The sequence below is a fragment of the Natator depressus genome, chromosome 5 (assembly GCF_965152275.1).
Source record: "Natator depressus isolate rNatDep1 chromosome 5, rNatDep2.hap1, whole genome shotgun sequence".
Taxonomy (NCBI): domain Eukaryota; kingdom Metazoa; phylum Chordata; order Testudines; family Cheloniidae; genus Natator; species Natator depressus.
Window position 1 is genome coordinate 36,913,183 of NC_134238.1, and position 19,215 is coordinate 36,932,397.

The 19,215-nt window shown below is 37.5% G+C and overlaps 1 protein-coding gene across 9 annotated transcripts in view; it reads right to left on the bottom strand.

Moving 5' to 3' along the window:
• Nucleotides 1-19,215, bottom strand: part of PDE4D (phosphodiesterase 4D) — a 1,096,073-nt gene that overhangs the window by 225,695 nt on the left and 851,163 nt on the right. Inside the window, exon 1 of one of the 9 annotated variants that reach the window (XM_074952579.1) lies at nt 6,957-7,143. The exons of the other annotated variants lie outside the window; for them this stretch is intronic. Coding sequence (XP_074808680.1) covers nt 6,957-7,021 — 65 coding nt within the window. The 5' untranslated portion in view covers nt 7,022-7,143. Of the gene's footprint in view, nt 1-6,956; nt 7,144-19,215 lie in introns of those variants that run through there. 9 annotated transcript variants of the gene reach the window in all.

The window sequence follows — 19,215 nt, forward strand, 5'->3', positions numbered from 1 at the left end:
CAACACAGCAGAAATGAAGTGGGAAGAACAAACTTCCGATGTAGCTTTGCAAGGTATATATAGGATACCATGGGATAGCTGATTTTCTCACTTTGTTAGACTTCCATAATGTGTGAGAAAAATATCAAATTTCTATGTTATTAGATACAAAACATAACTCCTTCAGGAAATGGCACAAAATAAAAACATTGATGGCATCTTCTCAGGAATTAAGTTGTCATAAATATAAAGGGAAGGGTAAACCCCCTTTAAAATCCCTCCTGGCCAAAGGAAAACTCCTCTCACCTGTAAAGGGTTAAGAAGCTAAAGGTAACCTCGCCGGCACCTGACCAAAATGACCAATGAGGAGACAAGATACTTTCAAAAGCTGGGAGGAGGGAGAGAAACAAAGGGTCTCTGCCTGTCTATATGCTGCTTTTGTCGGGGATAGAACAGGAATGGAGTCTTAGAACTTTTAGTAAGTAATCTAGCTAGGTATGTGTTAGATTATGATTTCTTTAAATGGCTGAGAAAAGAATTGTGCTGAATAGAAAAACTATTTCTGTCTGTGTATCTTTTTTGTAACTTAAGGTTTTGCCTAGAGGGATTCTCTATGTTTTGAATCTAATTACCCTGTAAGGTATCTACCATCCTGATTTTACAGGGGGGATTTCTTTACTTCTATTTACTCCTATTTCTATTAAAAGTCTTCTTGTAAGAAAACTGAATGCTTTTTCATTGTTCTCAGATCCAAGGGTTTGGGTCTGTGGTCACCTATGCAAATTGGTGAGGCTTTTTATCCAACATTTCCCAGGAAAGGGGGGGGGGTGAAAGTGTTGGGAGGATTGTTCATTGTTCTTAAGATCCAAGGGTCTGGGTCTGTAGTCACCTAGGCAAATTGGTGAGGCTTTGTACCAAACCTTGTCCAGGAAGTGAGGTGCAAGGTTTTGGGAAGTATTTTGGGGGGAAAGACGTTTCCAAACAGCTCTTCCCCAGTAACCAGTATTTGTTTGGTGGTGGTAGCGGCCAATCCAAGGACAAAAGGTGGAATATTTTGTACCTTGGGGAAGTTTTGACCTAAGCTGGTAAAGATAAGCTTAGGAGGTTTTCATGCAGGTCCCCACATCTGTACCGTAGCGTTCAGAGTGGGGAAGGAACCTTGACATAAATAAACCTCAATTCACTGTTAAATATGCCAATAGCTTTTTCAACAGCAAGAAATCATACTAATGTTACAGCAAAACTGTTAAATCATCTTTATTCTCAAAATAATCAGTTGCTGCTTTGTGTGTACCATCATATATGGATTATCACAGTAGAGAATTTCTAGCTTCTAAGAGGACAATCTGTAACCTGAGAGTACAGAATCTACTTGCATGCTTGTGATTGACCACAGCAGTCAGAGGTATACATAAGACCTGATTTTTTCCTCATTTACATTAGTTTTACACTGGTCCAATACCCTGGATTTCAGTGAAGTTACTCCTGATTCATACCAGCATGAGAGGAGAATCAACCCCATTGACATCCATGGAATTAATCCTGATTTATTCCAGTGAGACAGGAGAATCAACTCTTTTGTCCTTTCAGAAGACTTCTGTTTATAAGTCCCTGAAGAGGGGGTAATTTTCACTTTCCTCCTTCCAAACCAAACATGCATGCTGACTCTACAATAATCTAACCACCAGATGGCATAATGGCTTCCTTTACATGACTAGAGAGGCTATTTTAACTTTCTCGCTAACCCCTCTATTTCAAAAGATACCATTATCCTTCCTCTTTTCACATCAGTTGCTCACTTTTCAAAGAAAAAAGAGACCACCCTGTGATAGCATCTGAGGGGTGAATTGCAGCAAAATCACACAAAAACTCAGTTAATAAGGTAAACTATAATTACATTTAATGAAAATGAAACAAGCATTTTCTGAGAGAACAGTTTTCCATCGGAAATGCTGATTTGAATAAATTGAAATGTTCTATGGGAACATGTAGCTTTTGTCAAAACATCCAATAGAGACCATGCAAACAGACAGGCTGGTCAGCTCCTGACTTGTTTCCAGGAGCTGGTCAATTGGCTGTTCAGTGGCCTGGCTCCCTGGGCTCTCAAGCTACTTGACTGTTCAACTAATAGGTGGTGGGGCTTTTGGGCTAGCCAGCTTCTGGGCTACATGGCTCCCTGGCTCTGCTCTCTGGTGAGCTGGCTCCCAGATTCCCCATTTCCAAATGAAACTAAGCTGGAAATGCACAATTTTCAGCAGAATGGAAACTCTGGTCCCCAAATAACGATCTCTGCTTACCAATAATAAATAACTAAGTCATCATGATTACATAGCTCACTTAAAGTGCATCTATTTCTGATTTAACCAAGAATTTACCTCACAGTGAATTGCTCTTTTATACCGGTATTTCTCCTCGTGAATATAAATGTCATGCCAATGTTATTTCATTCAAAAGCTGATATCATGCAGCAGCTACAGGCTCTTCTGCTGAAACACCAGTATCCTTTGTGAAGTTAGGAATGAGAGGCAGCCTTAAGTGATGTCGAATTATTATTTTTTTTTTTTACTGCAAAACAAACAACTACTACTTCTCATTTTTTCTCATGAAAAACAATGATCTGTTTCCATTACAGAATAATAGAATCATACAAATGTAGGGCTGGAAGAAACCTCAAGAAGTCATTAAGTCCAGCCCCCTGAGCAGAGGCAGGACCAAGTAAACCTAGACCATCCCTGACAGTTGTTTGTCCAACCTTTTCTTAAAAACCTCCAGTGATGGGGATTCTACAACTTCCCTTGGAAGCCTGTTCCAGAGCTTAAGTACTCTTACAGTTAGAAAGTTTTTCCTAATGTCTGACTTCAATCTCCGTTGCTGCAGATAAAGCCCATCACTTCTTGTCTTCCCTTCAGAGGACATGGAGAACAATTGATCACTGTCCTCTTTGTACGAGCCCTCAACATATTTGAAGATTGTTATCTGGTCCCGCCTCAGTCTTCTTTCCCCAAAACTAAACATGCCCAGTTTTGTTTTGTTTTTAAATATCTTCTCACCGGACAGGTTTTCTAAACTTTTTATCATTTTTGTTGCTCTCCTCTGGACTCTCTCTAATGTGTACATATCTCTCCTAAAGTGTGGAGCTCTGATTGGACACAGTATTCCAGCTCAGGTTCTGACAAGCACAGAGGGACAATTACCTCCTGTAGCACACCCCCGAATGATATTAGCCATTTTTTTTTTTGGAACTGCATCATGTTGTTCACTCATGTTCATAAGTGTTCCACTATAACCCCCAGATCCTTTTCAGCAATACTACAACATAGCCAGTTATTTCCCATTTTGTAGTTGTGCATTTGATTTTTCCTTCCAAAGAGTAGGTTTTTTTGCATTTGTCTTTATTACATTTCATCTTGTTGATTTCACACCGACTCTCCAATTTACCCAAGGGCATTTTGAATTCTAATCCTGTCCCCCAAAGTGCTTACAACCCCTCCCATCTTGGTGCAATCCAAACATTTTATAATCATACTTTCCATTCCATTATCCATGTCATTTAAGCAGTACCAGACCCAGAATTGACCCCTGTAGAACACTACTGGATAGCAGATTGATAGCAAACCACTGATAAACTATACTCCTTGAGTCTTTCAACCAGTTGTGCATCCACCTTATAGTAATTTCATCTAGTCTGAATTTCCCTGCTTTGCTTATGAGAACGCCACGTGGAACTGTGCCAAAAGCCTTATTAAAATCAAGATATATCATATCTACATATATCATATCTAGGCCAATAACCCTGTAAAAGAAGGAAAGTAGGTGGGTTTGGCATGATTTGTTCTTGTCAAATCCATGCTGGCTATTTCTTATAATACCGTTATCCTCCAGGGGGTTACAAATTGATTGTTTAATCATTTCTTCTACTATCTTTCCAGGTATTACAGTTAGGCTGAATGGTTTATAATTCGCTGAGTCCTTTTTGTTCCCTTTTTTTTGAAAGATAGGTACTGTTTTGCCCTTATCTAGTCTTCTGAAATCTCATCTGTCCTCCATGAGTTCTCGAAGATAATTGCTAGTGGTTCCGAGATTGGTTCAGATGGTTCTTTAAGCACCTTAGCATGAATTTCAGCAGCCCCTGCTGACTTGAATACATCAAATTTACCTTCTTTAACCTGTTCCTTTTGTTTCTGCTTGCATTCCTTCCCCTTTATTGTTAATACTCATTGTGTTGAGTATCTGGTCACCATTAACCTTTTTAGTGAAGACTGAAGCCTTCTTGATGTCATTAGATAGTTGCTCTCATTCCGCACTAAGTAGAGGACCTACACTTTCCTTCATCTTTCTCTTGCTGTTAACATATGGAAAGAACCTCTTCCGATTGCCTTTCATGTCCCTTTCTAGGTGTAACTCATTTTTTGCCTTAGCATTTCTGATTTTGTCCCTATATTTTTCTGTACTCCTCTTTAGCAATTCATCCATGTTTCCATTTTGTGTAGGATTCCTTTTTGATTTTCAGGTCATTAAAGAGCTTCTTTAGATTCCTAGGTTAGAAGGGACCATTGTGATCATCTAATCTGACCTCCTGTATATAAAAGGCCATATAACTTCTTCAAAGTAATTCCTAGATCATATCTTTTAGAAAAACATCCAATCTTGATTTAAAAATTGTCAGTGATGGAGAATCTACCATGACCCTTGGTAGATTGTTCCAATGGCTAATTGCTCTCAGCGTTAAAAATTTATACCTTATCTGCAGACTGAATTTGTCTAGATTCAACTTTCATCACCATTCTGGTTTGAAATGACGACACTGGATAAAAATTTCAAAGGTGCCTAAGTGACTTATGAGTCTAAAGTGCCTAAATGATTTAGGATTATAAATCATCTAGGCTCTTTTGACAATTTTATTCACTGATCCCAACGATCCCCTACGGAAGTTAGTTCTGTGTTGGGGCTAGAGCATTCCAGGAGTTTTCACTTGTTCAATTTTCCTGTCAATTCTTTCATAAGAGATAGGGTTTGTCCCCTCACAGAAGTGACAAGGGTTTGGTTCAACTTTCAAACCACTAGAGACCAGGGCAAGCCCCACAGATCCATGCTCCCAAGGATTCCCCTGCTAACCACTTCCTCTGCACGAGGGATGATTCCAAATTGCCAGGAAATGATGGATCTCAGTGCACATCAATTCAATATTCACAATTAGCAGGAAATATATTCCATCCCAGCAGATCAGTATATTCATTCAGATGTGCTACAGTGACAGGGGGCCACACAATGAGACAAAAAGATAGATTAGAGAGACAGAACATCAAGCTGTCATGTCAGAGACCTTGTAGGGTATGCACACATCAGCATGAAAGACATTTTTGTGAGAAAGAAGAGTAGTAAAAATGGTATCTCTGAATAACCTCTCCACTTCTAAGTAAGATATTTAGTGTAGTTGCATATTGTTTTCTTATGTACAAGCTAAGACATTCATATACTGTCTCACTGATTTAGAGGCTATATACTGAGATTGATTATATATTTTTTTAGCTCAGTTGAGGCCTCTAGGACATTATTGCTTCACCATTTTACACAATATTGTACAAAGTATAGATCTATTTATCTATAGATCACTGCAATTCTTATTTTTATTACATTTAAAACAAAAATAAAAAAATCAATACCTGGGGCTACATCTTGCAGTCCTTATTCAGGCAAAATTATCCCTGACATCAGTGAGGGTTTTGTTTGAGAAAGCTCTGAGGATTGCATAGTGTGGTCAATAGTTTGAGATTGTTAACACTATTCCATTTTATCTTGTTTTAATACAAGATAGCTAGAAACAATTAGTTACCACTTATTATCACTCTCACCTGTACTGTATGGATTGGAGTGATTCAATCAAAAAGCTTGCAGAGTTATGGCAAAAACAAAACTTTTATAAGCTCAAGATCAACTATGTTAACTTGACAGGTTTGACAACTAAAGATGTATCTAATTAGTATTACACATCTCAGTGAAAGCACCTAGGAAATACACTGCTTAATTCTAAGCAACAGTTGTGATTTTTCAGAAATAGAAAAAAATCCTTTAAAAAAATAGTATAGAATTTTACTTTAGTGGTCCAAAACACCATAGTTTACTACAGTGTCAGTTCAGGGTTCTGAACCATTACCCTAAAATACTGTAGGTTTTTTATATCCATAATAAGGTATGATATAGGGAGGAGATTTAGAAAAAGGTAGGAAATTCACTAACAAGCTAAATTTGTTTATTTGTATAGGTAGGAGAAAATTTGCCCTTCCTGTGTTAATCAAGCTCCACAAAGTTCACTCAGTTTAGTAATGAGAATAATTAAACAACAGATAATACAACCTTGACAATTACCAGATGATAAATTTAACAAGAAAACAAAACACACTGTATTGACTGCTAATTTAGTCAACTTTCACTTTTCTGAGTGGAGGAAAAATGCATAATCCATAATGCAGGCAGAATCTCACTTTATGTCACTGTAGCTGCTGTCTGTCTTTTCTGTGGACAGTCATCCATGAGCAATAAGTCTATTAGTGCAACAGAAACCATTAATTGTGTATACGTATCCAAAAATAGCCAGTGAAAACTACAATTTTCATTTTACCTATGAGACTACAAATCTGCAAGTTTGATTTCAGCAACTAAAGTTATAATTCAGATCAAGTGTCACATATTAAAAAGTGTCTCAAGTGAATTAAACTGATTAGTAAATGTGACTAATTGATAATCTGCATTCCTTATTCAATATTAGGAACACACTGTTGTACAAGGAGGAGCACACTAATTTTTTTTTTTTTTGCTATTAACTATTCAATTAAACTTAACAGCTGAGCATTTCTAGTAACCATGCAAGATCTGTCAAAACACCATTAAATACAGCCACTTTTTCAGTGTGTTTGTGTGAGAGAATGGGGGGTGGGGGGATGACAGCATCAGGAAAAGAAAACCCCAAAACACATTACCAAATTGTATCTGCAGTCCTTAAGGAGCTGGTAGATCGGGATCTTGGCTTCATAACAATACTCATTTTGAAAAATTCCCCAAGTATTTTTAGCAGTGAAACTTCAGTTGCCCTTATAAAGCTCACACTCCACGTATTCCATTTCAAAGTGAGATTTGTATTAAAAAAAAATCCTCTGAAATCCTCCTCCCGTAATAATCCAAGCTCCAAAGGAGGAGTTGCAATTCACAGGAACTCTTTCCTTTTTCACACTGAATTTACTCCAGGACTAGCCTGTTCAGAAGTGACAGTGCTTGTCTCTTCTGTCTCCTATTGCCTGGGGAGGAACAGTATTTTGAATCTATTCTCCATCTCGGTCACATGGGAACCAAGGCAGCTGAAAGTGACTCTTGAGCTCTTTCTCACAGTCTTATAACAACAGGTTTAAAGGTCAATCACATTCAAAAATTAGCAATTGTAAAAGGAAAATAATGAAGGTAAGGTATTTCCAGGGAAGTTCCCTTTTCAGAAGTGCTAGATGAGTTCATCCCAATGGAGTAAAGGAAAAGGAACAAAGCTTTTTGCACCTCAGGTTCACCAGATGTCTTATCAGTGAATAGAAAAGGAGTACTTGTGGCACCTTAGAGACTAACCAATTTATTTGAGCATAAGCTTTGGTGAGCTACAGCTTATGCTCAAATAAATTTGTTAGTCTCTGGTAAGGTGCCACAAGTACTCCTTTTCTTTTTGCGAATACAGACTAACACGGCTGCTACTCTGAAACCTGTCATGATATCAGTGAATATAATTCTTCCCCTCCCCTTCCCCTATGTCCTCTGCCTCTCCTAGATTTGTGAATGAGAAGCATTATTAACCTCACAAAGCAGAACATATTCTTTGAGGGACAAGTGACCTCTCTGTGAAAACAATGCAGGGAAATTAAAGAAAAATAAAATTCCTCATTGATTGTTAAAGTTTCTGTCACACACACACATACTGCTATAAATCACTGAAGTACAAAAATGCCATATATCAAGTGCCATATTATGAAGTCCTTTTTACTAAAATGCAGAGAGCTGCTTGTCCTGCTACAGCAGAGACTAACAGCATCTCCATTACAAACAGCTAAGCTTTTTATTTTTAACTTCTAGCCAAAAGCTTAGCATAAAAGCTTCCAGCCCAAGAGCAAATTCCCTTTTGGAAATCTTAATTTAAGTTGGTTTGTCAGTTTCACAGTTAGTGGACACAAAAAAAAGTACATTTTGTCTGCTTACTGTTTTTAAACATATACCTTTAGTTAAAAAAGAACAGAACTGTGTTTGTGTGATTTAAATGAAGTTTTGCAAGTGTACTGTAAACCAATCTGCAGTGGAATTTCTTTTTAAATTGAAAGAGCCAAGTTATTACTCGACAAGTGGTTACATGCATCGTAACAATTCCTTTACACAATGTTTTCAAGGACAGAGAGCATACTATTTTGATGATGGAACAGCTGTGTGAATAACTGAGAATACACAAATATTTTATTAGTAAACTTTTGTGAAATTTGAATATATTCAGGAATGACCCATCTACTTCTATAAGCCACATGGATGGTGGAAACAATGTGCTACATAGTTTATTCAAAATATGTAATAAAATTCATCAAGTGAAATATTGAACTATCGCTCGATGATAGTATGCAATGTTCTGTTGATACTAATGAATCTTTGCATATTACCATTGTCACAGATCCATAATGTGCATTGTAGAGTACAGAGCATTGTCAGGAAAGATCCTGACGGGCTAGCAGGCTTGCACTAGTTATCTGCATATAAATTGTTCCCTGACAGCAGAAAGAATTTTAATGAGAGTTCATGCCAAGCATTCTGTTCTTCATGCTTTCAGGGCTGCATCTTTCAAATCACACTTACTGGCAGATATAGGAGCTAAAAGAGCTGTGGAATCATGTAAGATAGTTCCAAAGAGCGGAGGACCAGAAGAGATTTTGCTGATAACTGTAGCTTAAAATGAGAAGGGTCCAGCATCCACAGACCTTTAATAATAGCTGGATCCGCCCGTCAACACACCACACTTCTTTGATAGTATATTTAGATGTGCCAGGACTTGCTGAACCTTGCTCCATCTTGAATGAAAGTGGGATGGATTCAAATAAAGACAGAATGGGTGTGAAATGGGAATGCTGGACTGTTATGGAATATCTACACATTTTTAATTTTTATATTTTACTTAACCTGGTTATGTACCTTATTATTAAACTTAAGTGCCAACACTCTCCCACACCACACTTAAATAACAATCAGTCAGAAACTCACAAAGATTATCAAATCATGCATTAGTAGGGCTTTGGACTAAATGGCCTCAAAGTACCATACCTGAATGACATTCAAGCACTAAAAATATCACAGTGTCAGACAACAGAGATCTCAGGATGGTTAGATCTCAAAGACACATCAATGAAAATGCTGCCTCTGTCTATATGAGGTACCTCCAGTTCAGCTGGGTATTTATTAGGCACCCACAGGCAGAACACTGTAGTGCAACTGCATCCCAGTGAGTCAAATGATCAAGACCATGCCTCAGGCACCATTCTGGTCCAGCAGAGATCTGGGACTCCAGTAACAAAGGGCGGGGGGGGGGGGGGGGGAGAGAGTGTGAAGCTCTCCAGGGAATGCTGTTATCTGTATTGTATTCAGAGGTTGCCCAAGGACAAGTTAAAGAAAACGTGTGGAGGCGGAGGGAGGTGAAGTGCAGAGAGCAAAGCTAAACTATGAAAGAACACAATTTTTTAGCTAGGGGTTGGGAACTTTGCAAGCCTGGTGGTCTTTTCTGGATGCAAGAAACGAGCAGTGATTGCAAAGCAATATCTGGATCTTCTCAGTTCAGTGAGTGGTGACAAACATGACAGCCTACAGACAGTACAACCATTGCAGCAACATAAAACAAACATATTTTAATATACCACCAAGTAATCACTCAATCACCACCAAGTGAAACAAATGGAACTTTTCATGGATATAAAAGATTGCATTAGCAGATCCCATAGCAGGATCATGGCCTATGAAAGAAAGAAATGTGTATTAACTCATTGCAAAACAGTTTTTTCCCCCAATGATATATTTTGTTATTTAAAATGACAGCCTGTTGCGATATTAAGCCTAATGTGCCAACACTTGTCTTTAGGTGTATTTTAAGTAGTTTAAGAAGAGAATAGTGAATGCAAATATGTTTATAATTTTATATTTTTTTTGTGAGTGGCTGTAATATGCTTTACAGATTCATGTTTAACATGTGTGTACCCTGTATGCAGACAGCCAATCAATTGCTTAGAACAAATGTAACAGCCATATGTGGTAGGTGATTTATGCATGCAGTATTTTCAACTGGTAAAATTCAGTTTGTGTGTTTTTCCATGTAGTAACAAGAAAAGCAACAGCATGTTTTGACTGTATATTCAAGCTCCATCAGTACTAAAAGATATGGATGTGATTTCAAACAATAATAAAAAAAAAGATGTGCAAGAAGCAACCCAGGATGCTTTCCTTTCAATAATACATCTTTAAAGTAGTATGTAATCACATGAAAATTTTGACAAAACTGAAAAAATAATGTAAAGAATGAACAGTGTGGCCAAGGGGTTGAGGACTGGAAACCAGTTCTATTCCATACTCTGCCACTGGTTTGCATTGTGACCTTGGGCAATTCACTTCTCTGAACCTTAGTTTCCTAATTTGTAAATCAATTTGAGATGCATGGATGAAAAGCATTATATAAGCAGTAAGCACATGATTACTACATAGTATTTGCTGAAGTAAATGCTCAATCTTCCTTTTAAAAGATGAACTGAAAGCCATTTTAACTGACAAGACTTGAGTTCTATGTTGTGTGTTATTCGTGCAGTGGCTGATGTCACCAATATTTACTGGGGAAAAAAATGCAGGAATCTGCCATAAATTTGTTTTACTTTAGGAGTCTTAGGGATGTTGTCAACTCTATTAGGAGAAATATAGAATCTTGGCAGGTAAATCAGGTCTTGGCAGGCAAGTAAAGGATGAATGGACTCTTCAATAATTTGTTTGAAATGTATTTGTAAATGCTAGGCCTATATGCCTATTCTGATACTTGAGAGGGATTCTTAAATTGTTTTACTTATTTATTTATTTTGAAAAGTATTTCACTACACCTTTAAGAAAATATTATTGATCATTCTCCAAAGACACTTGTGCTATTTCCCCCTTCTGCTAGGTCTCTTAGATGCTATTCATGAAACTGGACCCGTACACGCAGATCCCTGTGTCCCCACAGAGTCCCACTACAATGAATGGAGCTTTGTTTGCATGGATGTCTGAGTCCCTCAGGGTAGATCCAGTTGCAGAATCAGGGATTTATTTGAATCAAACTTTTAAATCTGTGCTCAGATAACACTGACTGAACTAAGTGGAAATTTGGCCTGAATAAGGTCAGAGAGGCAAATTTTGACTTCTGTATACTATCAAAATAAATGGACTTTGTACTCGGTGGAAGTCAGGGAGTAAGGACTGTACTCCTCCTGGACAGTGGCTCCATATGGTTTCATTCCTTCTCTGCTCCTAACTCCATCCTATGCAGTAGTAGTGACTGAATCATCAAAGATCAGTACAAAGAATGAGGAGTATTTGTGGCACCTTAGAGATGAACAAATGTATTTGGGCATAAGCTTTCATGGGCTAAAACCCACTTCATCAGATGCATGCAGTGGAAAATACAGTAGGAAGATATATATATACACAGAGAACATGAAAAAATGGGTTGCCATATATAGTTGCCATACCAACTATAACGAGACTAATCAATTAAGGTGGGCGATTATCATCAGGAAAAAAAAAACTTTTGTAGTGATAATCAGGATGGCCCATTTCAAACAGTTGACAAGAAGGTGTGAGTAACAGTATGGAACAAATTAGCATGGGGAAATAGTTTTACTTTGTGTAATGACTCATCCACTCCCAGTCTTTATTCAAGCCTAATTTAATGGTGTCCAGTTTGCAAATTAATTCCAATTCAGCAGTCTCTCATTGGAGTCTGTTTTTGAAGTTTTTTTGTTGAAGAATTGCGACTTTTAGGTCTGTAATCGAGTGACCAGAGAGATTGAAGTGTTCTCCGACTGGTTTTTGAATGTTATAATTCTTGATGTCTGATTTGTGTCCATTTATTCTTTTGCGTAGAAACTTTCCAATTTGGCCAATGTACATGGCAGAGGGGCATTGCTGGCACATGATGGCATATATCACATTGGTAGATGTGCAGGTGAACGAGCCTCTGATAGTGTGGCTGATGTGATTAGGTCCTATGATGGTGTCCCTTCAATAGATGTGGACAGTGTTCTTCATTACCTGGAGAAGCTGCGTCCCCATTGCAAAGTGTTTCTGTGGTTGGGAGTTCTCTGTGTGGTGTAAACACAGTGAATCTGCTACTTTTGAGGACTTTTACAGGCCACAGGATTTGGGCATGAGTGAAGGCTGCGGGCTTAGTCTTTACAGTCACCATTCACATTAAAGTCACCTAATTTATTATTTATCTTAGAATGCTCAGGAATATTTATTTATGAATAGATAACTCCTGTTGTATTTTCTTTGTCATATTTGAATATGTCTCTATGGATAAGTTAAAACTTTGGGAAAATAAAATTAAATAAAAAATAAAAATTAAAAAATATTTATCTGCATCTTGAAAGGCACTTATTTACAGTACATGTAGCTTAGATGACTCAAAAATAGATGTAAATAAACAAAGAAAAGCTTATTGATGAAATGAACTGTATTTCTGCTTGGATTAGCTTCCCTTGTGACACATACTTAAGAATTATGAGAAGTTACAGTTTCTGAATTATTTTTTTAGTTATTTACTGGGCAAAAATCTCCTTTTCCAGCTCTGATATAATAGCTCCAGTCAAAAAGTGATTTTCTTTTTGTTCAGGTAGAGAAAAATTGCCTCACTGTCCCACTACTGTGCAGTGTGAGGGTATTTTGCTGCCAATTGCTAAAGCGTAGTAGAGCACAGAAGTCCCTATGGCACTTCTGTGTGGAAAAAAAAACACCTTAGATGGTTAGATTTACTGTACATTCAATCTAATTCCCACATTACTAATTCTTATTTTTAAACCAAACATATATAACCCAAGTGGGTATCTGGAGCCTGTAAATTCAGAAATGCTATAATAAAACTTTCCTAGCTCAAAACACAGGAAAAGGAGTTAATCTTTGGATTTTCTAGTGAACTTCATCTACTGCTTTGTCAGAGGATGACTAGGTAAATGTGAAAAAGGGTATTCAGCATCTTTCACTAAAAAGCATTATGACTATGTACAGAAATACATATGATTTACCAGTAGCATATGTTAAGGGACTGATAGGTGATATTGTACACAGGTATCTGGCACCTCTAGGTCCCAGAAAAGACAAGGAACTTCAAAAACAGCCAAAGCAGCAAACATCTTACATAGGGATTCACCAATAAACAGGCAGAAGTGGGAGTGCGGTGGGGAAGATGGTTCGGCAATAGCAGGTGTAGGTAGTTTTAAAGGTAGTTCTAGTCTTGAAATATGTTAATTGCTCACGGATTTGTTGTACTTAGTTTATAATTAGAACTAGTATAAAACATTCAGAGTGTGAATTATGAGTTAAGTGATATTTTGGCACATACTAATTTTATTATTATGAATGAAGACACACTTTTCATTAAACGGGACATAAATTTTGCTATGGGGGAATTAAAAAAAATAATTTGTCAGAATAATTCATAATGTGGTCAGATGTGTTGTTTCATTGCAACCCTTCACATAGCAGTACGCTGGAGGTGTGTGTAATTGGTATTATGCATACTTACTACAGGTCAAATTCTGATACTGCATGCTTTCACAGTCTCATCAATGAGATGGAGATCAGAAAGCCAGCTTCCTGTGCATTGAGGAATTAATGCTGTGTTGTTGACAGGTCTGAAAACATCACAGCAATATATCTTTCCTAAATTAGACCCTGAGGCTCATAATGGAGGTTGCACCAGCAGAACTAAGGAGAGTATTTGGCCCAGAGAATATACCAGATTTTCAAGGTTGGCATGCTTAACTATGCAGATGTATTAGGGTGCTCCTAAATTAAGTGTGCAGATATGTGACATGCACAGACAGATCAAGTATGTGAGTGCAGACATATTCAGTTAGGTGTAGAACTGTCCATGGCATGCACACAACTATAGGTGATGAAAAAATTGGGTTTGTTATTAATTCTTATTATTATTACTACAAAAGAGTTATAAAGCTTTATACATTTTAACAGAATGTTCTTTCCCAGCAAAGGTTACATTTTCAGTAAAACAAGTTACATTGTTATCTTCAGTATGTCAGCCACAATTGGCTTTTCCTGATAACCAAAATGGTGCAATTTAAAAATCATGATGTTATGGAAAACTAGGCACATAACTCTACTAGTCTAGGTTTTGGTTTATCTAACCATATGGTTCAGCATATACTTGGGGAAAAAACCCTGTGCGTGTGTGTCTATGTGCACACACCAAAATATGTTAGAGATTAGCCTCAAACATATACCTTAATGTATACGGCATATGAAAAGTGGGTGAATAATTTCCTAACTTTTTAATTATAAATTCGTCACTATAAAAAGATATTAAGCATTGGTTCCCATGCTTAATTATATAGGGGCTGATCCTACAGTCCTATCTTGGGCAAATCACCCACTGAGTTCAACTGGAGTTTTATCTGAATAAGGATTGCAGGGTCAGGCCCATTTGGGTATCTTTACACTGCAATTATACACTCGTATCTGATCAGTGTCAGCTGACTTGGGCTCATGGGCTTACACTAGTGAGCTGTTTAATTGCGGTGTAGATGTTCACACTCAGGCTGGAGAACTGGGCTCTCCCATCATGGGGTCCCAGAGCCCAGGCTTCAGCCCAAGCCTGAATGGTTACACTGCGATTAAGCAGCTGCATAGCCCACGCCCTGTGAGCCAAAGTTAGCTCACACAGGCCAGCCACAGGTGTTTAACTGCAGTGTAGACATACCCATAGACCATAACTGCATGGAATGCTTCTAGCAATTCAGTATACAGAGGTCTGAAATAGCTAAACATATGTTAAGCCCTAACTGGGACGAACATGTGACCCTTAGACACTAAAGTAGGCATTAACAATGTTTTTTGCTAAAAACAACTGAAACTAAACTTTATTTGTTTGAGTAGTTCTATAAATCTGTCACATGTATAACTAATATTATATTCTCTGTTATTTACACTGATGCCAGTGTTCACCTTTTTACAAAGAAGCAATAATTTTTTCAAGGCCTATTTTATTTAATTCTTAAATCTTACTAAATGGTAGTTCGCGAAATCTGTTTTTAAATTACTTGAAAAAAGTTCAGGAGATTGACTATAATTATACTAGCATAAACTCATAGCATAAATGCAGCCTACAGCCTACAGCAAGAGACGGGGGTTTTTACATTGGAGTAGGAATACCACTGTGATGGGCTGGGTCACAGAAACCACCTTGGGACTGTCACCTGATGTGCTGAGACTACCTCTGAGCCCATTTTCTCTGCCAGTTTGGGCCTTCAGAACCCTGCCTTCTTGAGCCAGATACACTAATCTGCTGCAACACAGACCCAGAGTCTGACCCATGCCCCCAAACCTGCAGACTTAACTGAAAATGGCTTAGCAAGTGCTCCTGTCTCCAGCACCCAGACACCGAGCACCCTATGGGATCCAAACCCCAAATAAATCCGTTTTACTCTGTATAAAGCTTACATAGGATAAACTCATAAATTGTCCGCCCTCTATAACACTGATAGAGAGGTATGCACAGCTGTTTGTTCCCCCAGGTATTAATTGCTTACCTTGGGTTAATTAATAAGCAAAAGTGATTTTATTAAGTATAAAAAGTAGGATTTAAGTGGTTCCAAGTAATAACAGACAGAACAAAGTAAGTTACCAAGCAAAATAAAACAAAACACGCAAGTCTTAGCCTAATATGTTTAAGAAACTGAATACAGGTAAATCTCACCCGCAGAGAAGTTCCAATAAGCTTCTTTCACAGACTAGACTCATTTCTAGTCTGGGCCCAATCCTTTCCCCTGGTACAGTCCTTGTTCCAGCTCAGGTGGTAGCTAGGGGATTTCTCATGACTGCAGCCCTCTTTGTTCTGTCCCACCCCCTTTTATAGCTTTGGCACAAGGCGGGAATCCTTTGTCTCTCTCTGGGTTCCCACCCCTCCTTCTAAATGGAAAAGCACCAGGTTAAAGATGGATTCCACTACCACGTGACATGGTCATATGTCCTGTGAGCCCCCTTCCATTCCTCCAGGATTGGCCCGCATGTATGCAGTGGAGGCTTGCAAGTAAACAGAGGCATTTACCACCAATTGTCCTAGTTGATGGGAACCATCAAGATTCCAAGCCACCATTAATGGCCCACACTTTGAATAGTTCCAATAGGAGTTCAGAATAACACTTCATATTTCTAGCTTCAGATACAAGAATGATACATTCATACAAATAAGATGAACACACTCAGTAGATTATAAGCTTGTAATGATACCATACAAGAGACCTTTTGCATAAAGCATATTCCAATTATATTATATTTACACTCATAAGCATATTTCCATAAACATATGAAGTGCAACATCACAACCACCTCCCTAAATGACAGTAGCTAGGTTGATGAAGCATACTTCTGTCAACTTAGTTGGGTCCATACAAGGAGCTAGGTCAGCATAGCTACATCACTCAGGGGTATGTTTTTCCACACCGCTGAAGCCCTGGCCAAAGACAGATCTTTAAACACTTTTCAGAATCTGATTTGGTTCAGAAAAGTTTGAAAAATGCAGAATCTTCAAATAAACATGAAACATGAGATGACAGTGCATATTATTTATAGTATTTATCATAAAAATAGTTCTGCTCTCTTGTTGATGTCACCTCCCTATGTTGGCAAATTATGCCTTTAGAGTGAAAGGCCTGAAACGGTTTCTATAATAACCTTTGTTTTTCAAGGGCTCACAGCTTGTTAATAACTGTTTGCTCCACAATGAAACTTGGCATATAAAATCTCAGATGAATGATTATTTACAAAATAAAACACAGGTGCCTGTTTTAAAATCATGCTTATTTTTTCAAAAGCAACTGTTCAGCCTTTTCACCTGTAAAGTAAACTTATGTGTGGTGTGTGTGTGTGTATGTGGTTTATTTTTTTGTTTTTGTTTTTTTAAACGAAAAAGTTGACCTCTGAATGAAGGGTAGGTGAAAACCCTGTATTCCACTTAAACTTAATATATTAGGGCCTGAGTCTATAAAACAATAACCACTAGGTGCGGTGCTTACTACCTCAAGAATGGTGGTCAAATATTATGCCTAATAATGTTTGCAGAAATGGGTCATTAGTTGCTACTTTTCTGAGGAATGGAACAGGAGTTACTGGCATTGCTCTAAGGTAAAAGATGGGATATGAAGGAAGGACATCTCAGACACTTGGGAACTCCCGCCATTACAACAAAAGTTCAAATGTACTCAAGCACATACACAGCCTGGAAAATTCCATAAATACAGACATATATACATACACATCTGAATTTCAAATATTTTAGAATAAAACATTGCATGAATTAAAGCTGAAATGTTAATTTCTTGTATTTAAATTAGGGCTGTCAATCAATTACAATTAACTCACATGATTAAAAAAATAATTAAAATAATCAATTAATTGTGGTTTTAATTGCATTATTAAACAATAGAATACCAATTGACATTTATTAAATATTTTGGATGTTTTTCTATATTTTCAAATATATTGATTTCAATTACAACACAGAATACACAGTGTACACGGATTTCAATTACAACACAGAATACACAGTGTACACTGCTCACTTTATATTATTATTTTTGATTGCAAATATTTGCACGGTAAAAATGATAAACAAAAGAAACAGTATTTTTCCATTCACCTAATACAAGTACTGTAGTGCAATTTCTATTATGAAAGTGCAAAATAAAAATGTTGATTTTTTTTTGTTACATAACTACACTAAAAAACAAAACAATGCAGAACTTTAGAGCCTACAAGTCCACTCAGTCCTACCTTGGGTTCAGCCAATCGCTAAGACAAACAAGTTTGTTTACATTTATGGGAGATAATGCTGCCGGCTTCTTATTTACGTCACCTGAAAGTGAGAACAGGCGTTCACATGGGACTTTTGTAGACGGCATTACAAGGTATTTACGTGCTAGATATGCTAAACATTCGTATGCCCCTTCATGTTTTGGCCGCCATTCCAAAGGACATGCTTCCATGCTGATGATGCTTGTTAAAAAGTAATGCATTAATTAAATTTGTGACTGAACTCTTTGGGGGAGAATTGTATGTCTCCAACTCTATTTTACCCACATTCTGCCATATATTTCATATGTTACAGTAGTCTCAGTGACGACTCAGCATACGTTGTTCGTTTTAAGAACACTTGCGCTGCAGATTTGACAAAACACTAAGAAGGTACCAATGTGAGATTTCTAAAGATAGCTACAGCACTCGACCCAAGGGTTAAGAATCTGAAGTGCCTTCCAAAATCTGAGAGGGATGGGGTGTGGAGCATGCTGTCATAAGTCTTAAAAGAGCAACACTCCGAAGCGGAAACTACAGAACCTGAACCACCAAAAAAGAGTATCAACCTTCTGATGGTGGCATCTGACTCAGATTATGAAAATGAACATGCATTAGTCCACAATGCTTTGGATCGTTATCAAGCAGAACCTGTCATCAGCATGGATGCATGTCCTCTGGGATGATGGCTGAAGCATGAAGGGACATCTGAATCTTTAGTGCATCTGTCACATAAATACCTTGCGACACCGGCTACAACAGTGACATAAGAAAACCTGTTCTCACTTTCAGGTGACAATGTGAACAAGAAGCGGGCAGCATTATCTCCTGCAAATGTAAACAAACTTGTTTGTCTTAGCGATTGGCTGAACAAGAAATCAGGATTGCGTGGACTCGTAAGCTCTGAAGTTTTATATTGTTTTATTTTTGAATGCAGTTTTTTTTACATAATTCTACATTTGTAATTCAACTTTCATGATAAAGAGATTGCACTATAGTACTTGTATTAGACGAATTGAAAGATATTTATTTTGTTTTATCCAGTGCAAATATTTGTAATAAAAATAAATATAAAGCGAGCACTGTACACTTGGTATTCTTTGTTATAATTGAAATCAATATATTTGAAAATGT